Below are 17,614 nucleotides of genomic sequence, written 5' to 3'. Positions count from 1 at the left end.
GAAACATTTAAAAAAGCATGATAGCATCCCATATAACTGGAACTTTTTGGCAGTAGAGGGAATGGAACACTTGAAACAGTAATGATGACTTCAAATCAGAGAGGGAAAATATTCTTCATAGTTTAAAGAATAATTACATAGTTTTATCTTCATTTGTAGAAACTTTAATATTAGATTTACATTTTGGAAGCTATCTTTTAAGACACTTAAAATATACTTGTTTTTGTCCTATATTTGTTTTATAAATATAATATAAACAAAGTAAAACATATGTGCCCATTTATACTTTATGTGAATAGGCAAGAAATTGCTTACTATTTAGAATATACAAGTATATGTGACTTCAATATATGGCCTATGAAGCTTTTTAAACTGCTTTATTTTTAATTAAATTTATCTTTCCACTGATACGAAGCATATAAATTTTGCCTAATTATGAGGTACTTTGTGTTGTCTTGATACATGCCTATTGGTATATTGTTAAATGAGGTTAAAATTTCTGTCTCCTCAAACACTTAGAATCTCTTCATGATGAACATATTCAAAATCTTTTATCTTATTAAAATATACAATAATTTATCTTTATGCAATGTTTCACTAACATTCAGTAGGGTGGCAAAGAATTTTCCGGAATATCCATTAATCAGTCCCTCCAAATGCTGCCCTTCCCTTCACTCTTTCTGGCCTCTATTAACCAGCTTTATATTCTCAGCTTCCATGAGATTAACTTTTTTAGGTTCCACATATGAGTGAGATCATACATCAGTTGTTGTTTTATGCCACACATATTTCATTTAACATAATGATCTTCAATGTCACCTCTGTTGTCATAAATTGTAGGATTTCATCCTTTTAAATTTGAATTGTATTCCATTATATATGTATACCACATTTTATTTTTTCATCATTTAAATGGAATATTTCTGTAATATTTGATGTTTTTTGCATAAATATCTTTAATTATGGCCTCATGAGTTAAAATAACTAGAAATTGTTAAATTGTTATAAAAGAAAACAAACTTAGTGGTCAATTTAGATTTCAATACTTAAACAATTATGTAAGTTATGGTACAAACAGCTGCCCCTATAAACAGCAAATAGCTAAAAAAAAAAGTATAAGTGGGTTACATTCTTATAAGCTATAAGACCTTCCACAAGTTATTTAACTTCTCTTAAATATAAGGTTCATTTTTTTTATTTCTAATTTTTATAGGGCAGCTTTAGATTCACACAGAAATTTAACAAGGAATACAGAAAGTTCCTATATATCTTCGTCACCCCTTCCCCAGTCTCCTGTACCATCAACATTTCACACCAATGTGGTATATCTTTTATAATCAGTGAACAAACACTGACATTATCAACCCTAGTCCATTGTTTACATCAGAATTCAATCTTAGTGCTGCATATTCTAAAATTTTTTACAAATGTATAATGTCATGTATTTATCATTGTAATATTATATAGTTTCACTTTCTTAATAATTTCCAGTTTTCCATCTATTCTTCCCTCTCTACCACTTAATAATCCTTGACAATCATTGATCTCTTTATCACCAGGGTTGTATTTCTCATAGTAGAATAATATGGTATTTAGACTTTTAGGATAGTTTTTTCAATTAATAATATACATTTGAGGTATTCCTATGTCTTTTTGTGGTTTACCGCCTCATTTCTTTTTACTGTTGAATAATATTCCACAGTATGTGTCTACCACAGCTTAATTACCCATTCACCTCCTGAAGTACATCTAGGTTACTTCTAGTATGAGACATTATGAATAAAGTTTCTATAAAGCATTCCAGGCAGATTTTTTGCATTGGCCTAATTTTTCAATATGTTGCATAAATATCAAGAAGTTCAATTGCTGTATAGTATGATAAGATGACATTTGATGTTATCAGAAACTGACAAACTTTTCTCAGAGTTCTTGTCGCTCCACCAACAGCCCATATTAATGTTCTAAATTTTAGCCATTTTAATGGAAGTGTATTGGTAACTTATTGTTTTAATTTGTAATTTCCTGATGAAATATGAGATTGCACATCTTATTATGTTTTCTTTTTTTGTGTGTGGTACTGGGGATTGAACCCGGGGACATTCTACATCTAAGCTACATCCCCAGCCCTATATTTTTATTCTTTATTTTTAAAGACTAAAGGGCCTGAGCCTTGCTGCGAACCTCGATCCTGATCCTCCTATCTCAGCCTCCTGCATGCTGGGATTACAAGTGTGCACCACCAAGCCTGGCTCTTAGCATGTTTCCGTGCCTTCTGCATATCTTAATATACTTTTATTTTAATTGTAATTATAATTGAATATGCTCTAATTGCATTGCAGTCATATATGATAGCGAGGTTCGGGGTGATAGAAACGCTGTAGCACTTGGTGTGTTTCCCTGTGGATCCAGTCCCAGACTACACAGTCTTCCCTCTTCCCCTTGCATATTGATGGGGATTTGTACTGATAACTTCATATATGTATATAGCATTATTTGAATTCTTTTTTATCATCGACTCTTCTTTTCCTGTCTCACCTCCCTCTCCAAATGCCTTTCATTATTCGGTTGATGTCTCTCATATAAATGAAACCTTTTTTGTTCCCAATTTCTCTCTAGATATGAAAGAAAACATATGACCCTTCATTTTCAAAGACTAGCTAATCTCATTTAGCATAATATTCTCTGATTTTATCCACTTTCATGATACAATGTACTTCAGGAGGTGAATGGGTAATTAAGCTGTGGTAGACACATATTGTGGAATATTATTCAACAATAAAAAGAAATAAGGTGGTAAACCACAAAAAGACATAGGAAAACCTCAAATGTGTACTATTAATTGAAAAAACTATCTTAAAAGTCTACTCAGCATAGAATCTGTCATATATATGCAAGAAATATTAGGTGATATTGTTGTGAGAGATTACCTATATTACATATTAACAACTTATCTGAAAAAAACACCTCACTTCTCCAAAATTCTCCAAGAACCTTGTTTTCCCATTTTAATATCAGCAGCTGTAATAATCCTCTATTTTATTTGGTTTAAAATATTTCTGATATTTTAGTTAATCCTCTAAATACCAACATATGTATCATTTCTATCTCATTTTAATTTAATATTTGTTAAATAAAGACAGAAGTGAATTCGTGTAACAGTTTTAGAATGACTTTGGGGTCCTTATGTCAACATGTATAAGAGGATTTAATCACCTATCATATAGAGTTCTCATATTTTCAGGGTTAGTTTGAATAGTACCTTGTTCTGAAATGTTTATTAATCAGACTAAAATATTACTTAGAATAAAATAACTGCATGCCTTTAAATTATTTTCTGATTCATGAGGGTTTCTTTGTTTAAAACTAACATATTTAAGGATGAAAATTATAACTTAAAATGATTTTAAAACTGGCAAGATGTCTAAATATAGTTTCTGATTTTTGAATGACACAAAAGGTATAAAAATTATGTATCCGTAGAGCCATAAAGTAGACCTGTTCTTAACTAATAATTACTTCTTTCTAATAAGTCTAAAGTGGAGATCTGTCCAGAGCACTTATTTTTCAATATTCTAGGAAGATTAAGTCATTCTTTCTCTCTTTTAAGACTTGGCTATGTTGTTTTACAATATTAACAATCCTTTGCATATTAAGCAGTTTTATATATGATATGTCTTACTCTCATTTATGTGATTTAGATAATTCCACTCATAAATGTAAGAACATTCTGCAAATATATATATATATATATATATATATATTCTGCAAATATATATATATATATATATATTCTGCAAATATATATATATATATATATATATATATATATGACAAAATTTTCTGTAATGGTCACTAGGCCATCTGAAAATTTTATCTCTAGACTTTAGATCTGCATATTAACAGAATGCCTGCAGACAAACCTTTTTTTAACTTAAAATCCTGAGAAAACCTAGGCTACAAGTTTTCTGCAGAAGTTCTTGTAGAAGTTGAGCAACGTTTTTAGCATAAACTTGCAGTTTGGTTCTCATTTCCCTTCTGAAAAAATCAAATTTAAGGAAGTAACAGGTTGCATATTATATCTCATTTATTATGTTTCTCAGAATTTTTATATTTTGTACCTTTTTAAATAAGAGTAATTTTCTATTTTCTTTAGGAAATTAAGATAAATAAAATAATGTCTATGAAGATTAACCATTCATGTAGTGTGAAGTAACTTATTATTTCTTTATGGGCAATGATTTTCTTTTTAAATTTTTTTTATTGGTGCATTGTATTCATACATCATAATGGGATAAAAATCTTGTGTAGGCACACATGCACAAATTGTCCAGTTAGCCCTTACCCAATCCCTACCCCATTTCCTCCCCATCCCCCCTTCCCATGCTTGGCTTAGTGGTTGACATAGATATGTTTGTTTAAGTACACATTGGGTTTTCGAGAGTTTCCTAATCATTTGACTTTAAATGATTTGTTTATGTCCTGACACAATTTAAAGTCCTTCATAAGACTTACATAGACATGGTCAAAGAAATAATTCATTTTTCTTTTAAAATACATGTGTTAAAATACATGTGATTATTATTGTGATATGGCATTTTCATACTCAAAAGTCACATAGAAATAATTCCCATAAAATTGTAGGTAATTTATTTTTCATTTGGCCTCTATAAATAGCAGAAGAGCAAAATTAGAATCAAAATTCTCTGACCTTTAACTGCAAACCACAGACCCAGAACAACTGCTGAATTGCAAATATTTATTCAGCCTCTGTTTTAAGCCTGCAAGCAAACAAAATGTATTTGAATTACTGCCAAAGGAGATGTTAAAAAATAGCTATAGTTTTTGATTAAAAAAGATGTGGCAGTCTGTAAAAAAATAATGCTCATGAGTTAGAAAGAAAACGAGTTTTAAGCTATCAGGTAAAAATACATGTGCCATGTTTTGTAGAGTGATTAGTTACATTTACATGAGGAATAGAAATTTCACCAAAACAATAAATTGAGTAAAGATCAAATACTCAAGTGCATAAGTGCATAAAAAATCTGATTAGTATTTTTAGTTTTTGTTTTTTGGTTTTTTTTTTTTTTGTGTGTGTGTGTGGTACTGGAGGTGGAATCCAGGGGCTTTTCTACCTCTGGGCTATACTCCCAGACCTATTTTATACTTTATTTGGAAACAGGGTCTCACTAAGTTGCTGAGAGCCTCAGTTAGTAGCTGAGGCTGGCTTCGAACCTGTGTGATCCTCCTGTCTCAGCCTCCCAAGCGCTGGGATTACAAGCATGTGCCACCACACCCGGCAAAAAATCTGATTAGTTTAATTACTCTATGCTTTTTTAATAACAATATCTAGATATACAACTGTGCATAATTTCATAAAGTTGCAAGGAAGAAAAACTAACTCGTTATTATTGAATGTGATTTATAAGCAAGTATTTCTTGCTCTTTTGTGTAGACTATTCATAATTTATATAGTGACTATACATTATTTATTTTGTTATCCTTTCTCCTTGTTTCATGAATCAGTATAAGGAGCTCTTAGTATAGTTGTTTCGAAGTCAATTTTTGAGTTGATGAGTTGAATTAATTAATATATCATCATCTAGGCCTAGGGTTGCAGCTCACTGGTAGAGAACTTGCCTGGCATGTGCAACGCCACAAGTTCTCTCTAGTACTGCAAAACAAAAGCAAATACGATATATCATCATCTTTAATCCAAATTACATGTTGCAGCTATTTATTACACTAATAATTAATAATTACACTAATAATTAATTGAAGTTTTGTTAGTGACATTCATAAGTGGTAGTGAGGTAGATTATTGCTGGGCATAGGAGATCTGTATCATTCAAAACATCAACATTCCTTCAGTAACATCTTTAACCTGTTTCGTTCCTTCCCCTCATTCTTTCTGCTATCTTTCCTTGGGAATGCACTGAGCAACTAATACCTGCTGCAGTGCTGGCTACTAGGCAGATAAGAGCTCCCTTAGGAAACTTATTTGTATTTGAGTTCAGCATATGTGTTCCTGTCTATAGGGAATTAACAGATGGAAACTTCATCTGAAATTGATGTGCAGCTGGTTATGCCTCTGTGTGTATTCTTCCCTCACCCAGAATGTTGTTTTCTCATACTGTGTATAGAGATTGTATGTCAAAATGCTACTTGTCATTCAAGAGTAGATTTAAAAATGGAAAAAAGGAGGTCGAAAGAGTTGATTCTTCACTCCCTTGTTGTAGTACCTTGTATCCTAGATGAATGCCTAGCAGTAGGCAGATGCTTAATAAATTAATACATGTTAAATAGTATTGTAAAATGAATTATGCATGCCACTAAGACATTTAAAGTGCCTGGTGAGTGAGGAACATGTATTAGCAATGCCTATGTGTGCATGTGCATATGTGTAGGGGGATGATATGACATGTTTAAACGACATTAAGTTAGAATTAAAAAAACCAGTAAAGACTTTATAGAACTAAATATACTTGATTTATATTTTGAATGTGAGAAATTGTAGAGAAATGGAAAACATGCCAAGCAGTTCAAATACCATGGACCAAGTAATAGAAAATGGAAGATGTTAGTTTCTTTTCAATAAACAAGTGATTCACTGAAAAGAACTGAAGCAGAAAAGCATGAAGTTTAGAAAGCCTGGTGCTAGAATTGAAAGACTTAAGTTTGTATGTTGACTACAGCCATCTCATATAATTTTATTTCAGACAAGCTATTTGGTCTTTCCATACCTAAATATCTTTTCTTTTTTTTTTCTTTTTTTTTTTTTTTTTGGTGTGGTACTGGGGTTTCTGGAAATCCTTCTACTCCGGGCTACACTCCCAGACCTATTTCATACTTTTTAGAATTTTAAAATTTTATTTGGAAACAGGGTCTCCTAAGCCAGCACGGCTGGCTTCGAACCTGCATGATCCTCCTTGTCTCCGCCTCCCAAGCGCAGGGCTTACAAGCGTGCACCACCACACCCGGCTATACTCAAACATCTTTATCCCCATATAAAAAAAGGGTAATAAATACTTTCTAGGGAGTGGAGAGAATTATATGATAATATGTATAGAAAATATTTATGATCTAACATTTATTTTTTATTGTTTATTGTGGTTATTATTATGTATTTTAAAGAAATGATACTGTAATGAAATTTATAACTATATTTAAAAGAATCAGGAAGACATACTAAAAATATTTAGTTTGTTTTACATAACATCAGATTGTAAGGTTTAACATCAAATAGCAAAGTTTTAGAAATATTTAAACAAGAATTAATCTAATCATTTAATCATTATAATTGTATATAACATTTAGAGAAAGTTGATATATGTGTTATTGCTTCAGACAATATTTCAAAAGGCTTTTTCTCCCTAACAACTAGAGATAATGTTCTCTAACATTATTCAATGTCAGGATCACTTAAAAGATATTTCATTTGTGTTTATGCTAGAAACTTATTACAAAGAAAACTGATCTTTTCTTTGAATATTATAATATGGGGCATCTTGAGGCAGCAACTGGATTACATTACACCTTGACAATTTAAATTGATTGGAAACTAAAATTATATATTAGAAAAGAGCAATAGTATGAATGTATTATGGTAGTTGCTGTTTTCATTCTATAATTGGCAATACAAGAAAATATGTTTTATTAGGTACCATAGGAGAAGCTAAAAGCAGGTTGACTAAGAATGAAAGATTTCTACTGTCAGGTTAAGGGACTAATAGTCAGTTGAAAGTGAATTTGGCAAATTCTGTGATGCTTCCATATGAAGTAACAGTGGAGAGGTGAAAGTAGTGATGTATAACATAGTAAAGAAATTAATTATATTCTGGAGAAAGTAATTGCCTCTATAAAGTTAAGTTAAGTTTGTTCATGTAAGACTAGGTTGTTGGTGAGACTAAACTTGACTTAGTTCATATACCGTTTGATAATATATAATTCCTTAGACTCCAGATAAATACAAACAATATAATCTATATCAAATAACCAGAGATTAACAAGGAGAAAATTACTTCATTTGTTTTAAGTGGATTTTAAGAAAAGAGATTATCATTAAAGAATGCCTTAAAACATACCTAAACTGACCTTTCAATTAAGTGAACTCCAATATCAATAATTATTGATAATAGCTATTCATGATCCAATTGCCAGCTAATATGATAGGCCCAGAATAACCTTATGTATTATACTTTATGACCTATTATATCCATATTATGTAGCCATTGTCTCCAGATATCTTAAATAGCATGCCCATGGAATAATAGCCAGATGTGGTAGCTCACGCTTGTAATCCCAGCATTCAGGAGGCTGAGACAGGAGGATGGCGGTTCTAGGACAGCTGCAGCTACTACTTAGCGAGGCCTTTTGTAACTCAGTGATACCCTGTTTCAAAATAAAGAATAAAAAATAGGGCTGGGGGTGTAGCTTGGAGGTAGAATGCCCCCGAGTTCCATCCCCACTACCGCAAAAAAAAAAAAAATGATAAATAATAAATAAATAAATTACATAGAAACAACTTCATGAGTGGGGTAGGTACCACACACTTGTACCCCAGCATTTGGGAGGCTAGGACAGGAGGATTGCGGCTTTGGCCACCCTCAGCTATTTAGTGAGGCTCTTTGCAACTCAGTGAGACCCTGTTTCAAAATAAAGAATTAAAATAGGGCTGGGGGTGTAGCTCAGAAGTAGAATGCCCCTGAGTTCCATCCCAGTACTGCAAAAAAAATCTCCAATCACACATTTACATATAAAGTCTTTGTTATTTTGCTTACTATTACCCTGTCTCTCCTAAATATGTTTTCAGCACCAGTTCCTAGTCATATTTTGTATCTTTCTTTGGCCCTTAGCATCTGCACTTCTGTTCCTTTTTGGAAACCTAATAATTTGATCTGTTGGCCATTGTTAAAAATCTATTTTTTCTTTTGTTCTGGGAACTTTGAAAGTAAAGTATTAGATTTAAAATATCTTTTGCTAGATTATTTTTTTTTATCAAAGTTTTGTTTTCTAATGAATATAGTTGGGCTTTTCTTTTTATTTTTTAAGAACTCTTTGACCTAGCTTGAGCAAGAATAGCAAACTGATGTCTGAGAACACATTGTAAGACCAAGTGCTTGTAAATAATAGAGGATAATATTGGGTTGAAAGCATGCCAAAATCTTCTACTCCTCTCTAAAAGTCTGTCTGAGCTGAATATGTTGAGCTTTAAAGGAATTCCATCTATTTGAAAACTGCTGTTTCTGGAAGCAATTTATGTATTCTAAATGGTTTTGCAATCTATATCCCAGAAGAGCCCAATGCCAGTAACCTTAGTATTATTGAACTGTGGAGTACACAGTGTCTTTATGTTTTATAAACAAGATAAAAATCATAAGCTTCTTCGGAAAGTTGATAGTTTAAATTCGGGTTCAGCTGAGTGTAATACAATAGAGAACATGCAGAGAATACCAAGTGAATCTCACAGTTATTATGTTTTGGGGGAAGGGTAAAATTTTTTCTTCAGGAAAGAGGCAGCTACAGAGTTTATTCAATAATCTTTACAGCAACATGTAGGTAGAGTAGGAAATTATTTTGTGATATGCAACATGGTCTGCATGCTAAGCTATTAGTTGATTTTACTATCAAACTATTGCCAATTTGAAGAAAAACTAGACAAGCTAGATTTATGGAAGAACTATAATATTTAATAAAATAATTAGTTTTATTCAGTGCTTACAATAACATAACTGGGAGTAATCAGCATCATAGGCTTCATTTCATAGATGATAAGACCACGATTTAAAGAAACAGTAGTTTTTCCAAGGTCAGAAATTAATTAGTGATGGATCTGGGATTCAATATTTGTTGTTAGATGAGTCTGGCCTTAAAAACAACTGCTCTCCATGGCTGACCTGCTTCATTTAGATGCTAAAATTTCAGTTGTGACTGTCCTATAGAATCTTTGGAGTTTTGGTCAGCATAATGATACCTAAAGGTGGTGTTTACTTAGGATGGAAAATGAGAAATATGGATCCTGCATTAGAAATGAATAGTATATTATTTACTTGTATTGAATGTATTGATTAAATACATTCAAATATATATGCATGCAAACATATTTCTACACACATACATATACACAAATAATACAGATTTTATATTCTGTGAACAAATTCCAGTACCCTATCACTAAGAAAATCATGAGGAAGAAACTGGTTAAGACAGAAGGTTTGAGATTCAGTATTGGTTCTTAGCTCTATTATTTACTTTTTGATACCTGAAATTGCTAATTATTACCAGTATTCTCTAAAATATATGGCAGTAATGAATCTTATATACAGTATTGCTGTGAAGATATAAAATAAAACATATAGCACCTATATAGCACAATGTTGGCACAACTCAATCAATATGTGGTTAACTTAAAAGTTTACTTTTTGGGTTCCCATAATTTCTTTGGAATACCTTCTTCTCCACTCCTTTCTTTTTTTACATTATAATAGCTAAAGTAAATACAATAACTAATATATATCCAGACATTACAAATGATATCTCATGAAGCTTTTCTCATGACTCTAGGACACAAGTACTAATATTACTTTAATTTTAAAGTATAAAAGAGCTGAATTTAAGGGAGGCAAAGGCATCTTGCGAAGTCCTGCAGCAAAGTCCCAGAGCTGGGCTGTGGCCCTAGGGTTTTCTGGCTCAAGTGTACTCTCTGGAGCTGTGTAAACTGCCTCTTATGTTGCTCTCTATAGAAATAGCCATTTTCTCTATTCCTTATTTTTTCCTTTATTTATCAAATCAGTTCCCCCAGCTTGATACTGTGGAACATGCTTGTAATCCCAGTACTTCGGAGGCTGAGACACGAAGATTGAAGGTTCAAGGCAAGCCTCACCAATTTAGTGAGGCCACGTTTCAAAATAAAGAATAAAATGGAGATGGGATAAATCTCAGAGGTAGAATTCTTCTGGGTTCATTCTCCAGTAACAAATACACAAACATGCACACCCACACACACACACACACACACACACACACACAATTAGGTCCTTTTGACTGCCATACTATGTATTTGATACTCATGTGCCCGAAAGCTGACCTCATTTCTTTTTTCTTTTTCTTTTCTTTTCTTTATTTCTTTTTTTTTTTTTTTGACACTAGGGATTGAACCCAGAGGTATTCTAATTCTGAGATATACCCCCAGCCCTATTTTTTATTCTTGATTATGCCTGGCCCAGCCCTTTTTTCTTTTCTATTTTGAAACAGGGTCTTACTAAGTTGCAGAAGGCCTCATTAATAGCTGAGGCTGGCTTCAAACCTGTGATCCTCTCTCTCAGTCTCCCTCGTACTGGGATTACAGGCATGAACCACCAATTCCCAGCTCATTTTAGTTTTTGACTACACAGTATAAATTGGTAGACAGTAAAACCTAGAATGAAGAGCATGAATTTCCAGGCCCAGTATCTTATCTTCAGTTCAGATTCCAGCTTCACCATCTGTGCTTTACCTTTTTATTTTATTTTATTTTATTTTATTTTATTTTATTTTATTTTATTTGTGGTGGTACTGGGGTTCCTGGAAACCTTTGTACCTCCGGGCTACACTCACAGACCTATTTTTATATTTTTATTTGGAAACAAGTTTTCTTAAACCAGGGAGGCTGATGCTGGCTTCGAACCTGCATGATCCTCCTGTCTCCACCTCCCAAATATGGAGATTACAAGCTTGTGCCACCACGCTGGCCTTTGACCTTCCTATTTTGAAACTTCTTTGTGACTCATTTTCTCCCTCTTGGAAAATGAGAAAGAGCGAACAGTACCTTCCTCAAAAAATTGTGAAGATGTAAGACATGTAAAAATTAAAATGATACTTGTAACATTTATTATTATTACATGGCTTAACTAAATATTTGCATTTTTAACATTAGCAAAAATATTAAATCAAAATTTGTCCCCCCCTCGCATAATATCCCAATATCTGTCTAGAGTTGTTTCCTATGAGATTATCAGAAGCCATGGAAAAGAACTAGAGAAACTTAAATGAAGGAAAACTACGAGAAATAAAATCTTATTGAATTTCAGCATTATTTTCTTTATTTTCTCATTTTTTGTGGAATTGGTGGTGGAACCCAGGGGCATTCTACCTCCGAGCTACACCTCCAGCCCTATTTTTTATTTTTTATTTTGAAACAGGGTCTCATTGAGTTGCAAAGGTCCTCACTAAGTAGTAGTTGAGGCTGTCTGCAAACCGCAATCCTCCTGTCTCAGCCTCCCAAATACTGGGATTACAAGTGTGCGCCACCATGCCCGGCTCTGTATTGTTTCTTGTAACTGTGTTCAAAGCGTGAGATTACAGGTACAGAATATTGCTTGGTGTTTAGTGTTTAGAAAACAATTAAGAATGAATGCTGTTTTTGTTTTTCCATAGTAATTATTTGCATCCCATGTTCTTTCTGAATATTAGTGATTAATTAGTAAATTAATATAAGTGGAAGATGATAATTAGCAATCTGTTCCATGGTGTTATATAAATTTTTAAATTTAAAGATGACCGACTATCAGAAAATTTTAAATGTCAGTCTATAAACATTCAAAATATCTTAAAAAAAAGTTACACTATTCCTATTCCCAATTTTCACGGCTTCTCAATATTTTCTGCCTAAGTATCTCTAATGGCAAGGGAGAGTAAGTGTGAAAATTTGGGGTTTATTCAGAGAATTGCAGTAAGCTAAGTAACAAAAATAAATTATGGCAGCATGTTAATTACACCAAGAAATTTAGCCAGCACTTCAACCTTTGGTTTTTTTTTTTCATCTGCAGTTGCTTTCAGGCTTTTATTAGATGTCAGTATACTAATATCAGACATTGCCGATCCATAGGCTTCATACTTTAAAAATTGGGTTTCACTTCAGAATGTTAATTTAAAATCAATATATGAATAAAGATGTAGAAGCTTTATACACTGAATAACATAAACACTGTTTATGGTTACCAATCTGCAGTTTAGACAAGGAGTGAGGATAAGATGCAACTGAGAGTCTTACTTTCTCTCTTTTATTGCAAAGACTATCACAAAATGGTGTTCAAAAAATAAAATGCAAATTTCAATTGAGAACTTTTAGATATAATTACGTTTTCTAAGAATATGCATGCATCATAGATTTCTTCATTCTAGAATTCTGTATCTTGTATTTCATTCTCTAATTCAAATTGTTTTTAAGCAAATCATGCTTAGATTAACTGAAATGCCATTTGAATTCAAGTAAATGCAGGTGAATACCATTATTGGAAGGGTACTATGTGATTGCACCTCATAGCTGGCAATAGGACTGTTTGCATGTTTTAAACAGATTCCAGACTGGAACAAATGTGGTGAAAATCAACATGAGCTCATCTCTGTGGAAACTGGCAAAGTGGCAGATGCTGCTACTGGAAATAGCTGGGACTTTTGAGTCTCTAGATGAAAAGCACTTTGTGAAAAAAGATTCATTCTGTGCATTGATTCACGGATTAAAAGGGTATATGTTATTATTTAATGTGACTTATTCCAGAGTCAGTAGGTCTGTTTAAAATGGAGAGGCAATGCAGCCTAACCTCCTTATTTTTGACATTTCCCTTTCCTCATTCTGCCTTTACACCACACTTTCATTTCTCTAATTGAATTCTGTGTTCATTCAAAGAACATATCTAAAAGCCTTTAAAGTGAAAATAGCAAAGGAAGTTGCAATGTGACAAGTTCTTAATTAGACTTTCAGAACACCTCAACTCTACTATTCTCCATTGTTTCTCCTGTGTCACCCACAGGAGATGGGCCTGGTGTGGTTAAAACGACAGCACCACAGGTCAATGTCTGGATGCTGTAACACAGAACATATCACACAATCAGCAAATTCTGAACAGCAGAGGCTTTATGTAAACCTTACCCAATACAGAAGTTGCTTTGGGGTGGGGAGGGAGCAGAGAGGAAAGGATGGCGCTGGGAGAACATCTGTCTACAGTGATTTTATCAGCATCTCTCAACTACAGCCAAACAAATAGAAAGGTCGGTTATGATATCGGGAGTCATCACGTTTTGGTTCAATGTGTACTCTATGCTTAGAAATAATTCAACAAAGTTTGTCAAAGGGAAAACCTACCTCCCTACATACACGTGTGTGTGTGTGTGTGTGTGTGTGTGTGTGTGTGTGTGTGTGCGCGCGCACGTAGTACTGGGGTTTGAACCCAGGTGCATTCCACCACTGAGATATATTTCTAGCCCTATTTTTAATTCTTAATTTTGAAACAGGATCTCACAAAGTTGTGGAGTCCCTCACTAAGTAGCTGAGGCTGAGTGCGAAACTGTGATCCTCCTGTCTTAGCCTTCCAAGTACTGAGATTACAGGTATGTACTACCAGGCCTGGCTCATTTTATATTTTCTCGTGAACTGATATTTCATATTTTTCATATTTTTAATATAAAATATTTTGTTAGAGGCTAGAAAGTTATTTGAAAATACAAAATGCTGCTTTGTGTCTCTAAAAGAACAAAACAAAAAACTCTTAAAACTAATTATTGTCTTCATATATGAATTTTATTCCTAAATAAAATATTAGAGGTGTAATGGTAAAAAAAAAAAAAATAAGAGAAAAACAAAGAGAGATAAATCAGCAAAAAAAAAAAATACTGGCATCTTTTTTCTACAGTTTATTATATCTGTGCCCAAGGAAGGTCAAGGGACTTATTCTATCTCACCACTGGATTCCTCATCTTTAAAATGAATGAAAGAATATCTTCTTAACAAAACTGTATTGGAGATTAGAAAACATAAAGAATACGTATCACGGTGACTCTCATATGATAGACATTTATTTCCTACATATTCTATATTGTTTTTAAAAAGATGGTATGTCATAATAACTAATTTCTTGGTGACTTACAACAGAAAATATTTACAAGGCAAGTTTTTGAAAAAATTTAATGAAGAATTCAATTTATCATCAAAGTGGCTTTTTAACCACGCATGTAATCCTAATTCTCTTTAAGTATTGTATGTGCAAATACTAGGAAAGTAGGAAAAAGGAAGAGTGTCCCTTTACCCAAGATATGCAAGGCTTAAAAACAATAGAAATCACTTATGTGATAGGGAAAATTGAATCAAGTGAAGAAAGACTGTCATTACTTCTTTAAATCACACCCATTGAAGGTATGATGTTAATTTAAATTTTAAATTAGTATATCATTTTAATAACTTTTTATAGAAGTCAGGTAATAAAAGTAGAGGAAACTGATAAATTTTACTACTAAGAAAAATGATATATTTAATATAAGACTGAAACTTTATGCACGTTTTTAATTTCCTCATGTACTCCAGAAATTCAAAGTACACATTCAGAGGCTGATTGGTTTGATTGTAACTCACTGTAAATAAAGGAGCTTTGAAGAGAACAAAATTGAGTAAATCAGTGTACCATGAGGTAAATGATATCTAAGCAACATAATATATAACTAGCAAAAATTTACATCTGATAGCCAGCATCCTGTTCCAGAAATTCAGAGCAGGAATGGAAGTTCATATATTGAATGGCCAAGATTATTGAGTTTAGCAATATGATTTTCTAAAATTTGAGCAAAACTTCATTTTGGCCTTACAGGTCCAAAAGGGTAGAATCACCAAAATGAATTTAATAATCCAACATAGAAATATTGTCATCTTTTACCTATGTAGCAAATACCTGGGAAAATTAACTTTGGTCCATGTGAAGAGAAAAAAGTGAACTCTCATTTATTAAGAGCCACTCACATGTAGATATTATAGGGCATGTTTAACAGTTATGTGTGCATTAGTTTGCTGTGTGCTTACAGAATGAAAAAGATGGTTTTGACGTGCTTTATATAAGAAGAAAGTGCTGCTCATTTCAGAATCTTAAGTCTAGCACAGTGGAAAAGTTTGAATTTAAAGTCTGGTTTATCTCACATATCACATTGCTTCTTAAATGACAGAAAATGATTACATAATTTCTCTCCTTAGCTCCTTATAGAGACACATATGTTCTGAAATTATGCTGTGCTGTTTTGGTTTGGATTTATGGATGATAAACAATGAATTAAGTGTATCACCACTCAAACATGCACAGTATCAGCACCTTGTGTGTTTTTATTGGAAGTATATGTAGCAAAGCTCTTAAGCATAGTAAAACTTCTGACTTGTTCTATCACTTAGTCTACTCAGATAAATATGCAAGAAAAATGAATTCTTGCTTTCCACGGGCTTCCACTATGCATAATTTATCAAAGGTTCTCTTTCTGCTTGTAGGGATGACTTGTCAAGCTCGAACTTCTTACACTGAAGATGAAGTTCTTTGGGGGCACCGCTTTTTTCCTGTAATATCCTTAGAAGAAGGATTCTTTAAAGTTGATTACTCACAGTTCCATGCAACATTTGAAGTCCCCACACCACCTTACAGTGTGAAAGAGCAGGAGGAAATGCTTCTAATGTCATCCCCTTTAATAGCACCAGCCATAACTAACAGCAAAGACAGACACAATTCCGTGGAGTGCTTAGATGGACTAGAAGACATTAGCACAAAACTTCCATCCAAGCTGCAGAAAATTACTGGAAGAGAAGACTTTCCCAAAAAACTCTTGAGGATGAGTTCTACAACTTCAGAAAAAGCCTACAGTTTGGGAGATTTGCCCATGAAACTTCAACGAATAAGTTCAGTTCCTGGCAACTCAGAGGAAAAACTGGTATCCAAAACCGCCAAGATGTTGTCTGATCCCATGAGCCAGTCAGTGGCTGATTTGCCACCAAAGCTTCAAAAGATGGCTGGAGGAGGAGCCAGGATGGAAGGAAACCTTCCAGCCAAATTAAGAAAAATGAACTCTGACCGTTTCACATAACAAAACACCCCCTTAGGTATTATTTAATGTTTTGATTTAGTAATAGTCCAATATTTGGCTGATGAGATAATCTCTCTAAGAAATTTGAAAGGTATATTTCTCCCCCAAGTCTAATGAGCATATTTGAGAACTTTTAATTTCCAAGTATTGCTACAGTGCAGAGAGCAAAATTTGAAAGGGAGGACATCACAAGGAAGTTATTAATGGGCATGTATTATCACATCAAGCATGCAATAATGTGAAAATTTTGCATTTAGTTTTATGGCATGGTTTATATATGGCATATTTATATTGTATATTCTGGAAATATATATAAATATATATTTAAAGGGGAAGTATTCTCCCCATCATTTCTAATACATGTATTAAGCCAAACATGAGTGGATAGCTTTCAGGGTAATAAAACTACACACAGACATACATTCATATATATAATGCATACACATACATACATACATACATACATACATACATATATCTGATAAAAATTGTGATGTTTTGTTAAAAGTTGTAGTTCTTGTGCATGTTTACTTTATTAGACTAGAAAGGCTACTGGCATTAATTATTAATACCAAATATTTTAGCCTTAATTATTTGTCATTTTAAAACCTGATTTAATGTTTTCTCCTGTTTAAGGTCTTGAGAGGTTTTCAGTTGTACTTTATCATGAGAGAGTCACAAGAATTTGTGCTATTCATAACCCTGCAAAAGTACAACCATTATATATTTGACTTGTAAATTTTTAAGCATA

The 17,614-nt window shown here is 32.9% G+C and overlaps 1 protein-coding gene across 1 annotated transcript in view; it reads left to right on the top strand.

Moving 5' to 3' along the window:
* The window catches only part of KCNJ3 (potassium inwardly rectifying channel subfamily J member 3), a gene marked incomplete at both ends in the record, with an annotated part of 158,114 nt that extends 141,251 nt beyond the window's left edge, over positions 1-16,863 (top strand). Inside the window, one exon of the mRNA XM_080689219.1 lies at positions 16,277-16,863. Coding sequence (XP_080545345.1) covers positions 16,277-16,863 — 587 coding nt within the window. The remainder of the gene's footprint in view (positions 1-16,276) is intronic.
* Positions 16,864-17,614: the final 751 nt, after the last annotated feature.

The sequence above is a fragment of the Muscardinus avellanarius genome, assembly GCF_963383645.1.
Source record: "Muscardinus avellanarius genome assembly, chromosome: 2".
Taxonomy (NCBI): Eukaryota; Metazoa; Chordata; class Mammalia; order Rodentia; family Gliridae; genus Muscardinus; species Muscardinus avellanarius.
This window is presented reverse-complemented; position numbering and strand designations above follow the sequence as displayed.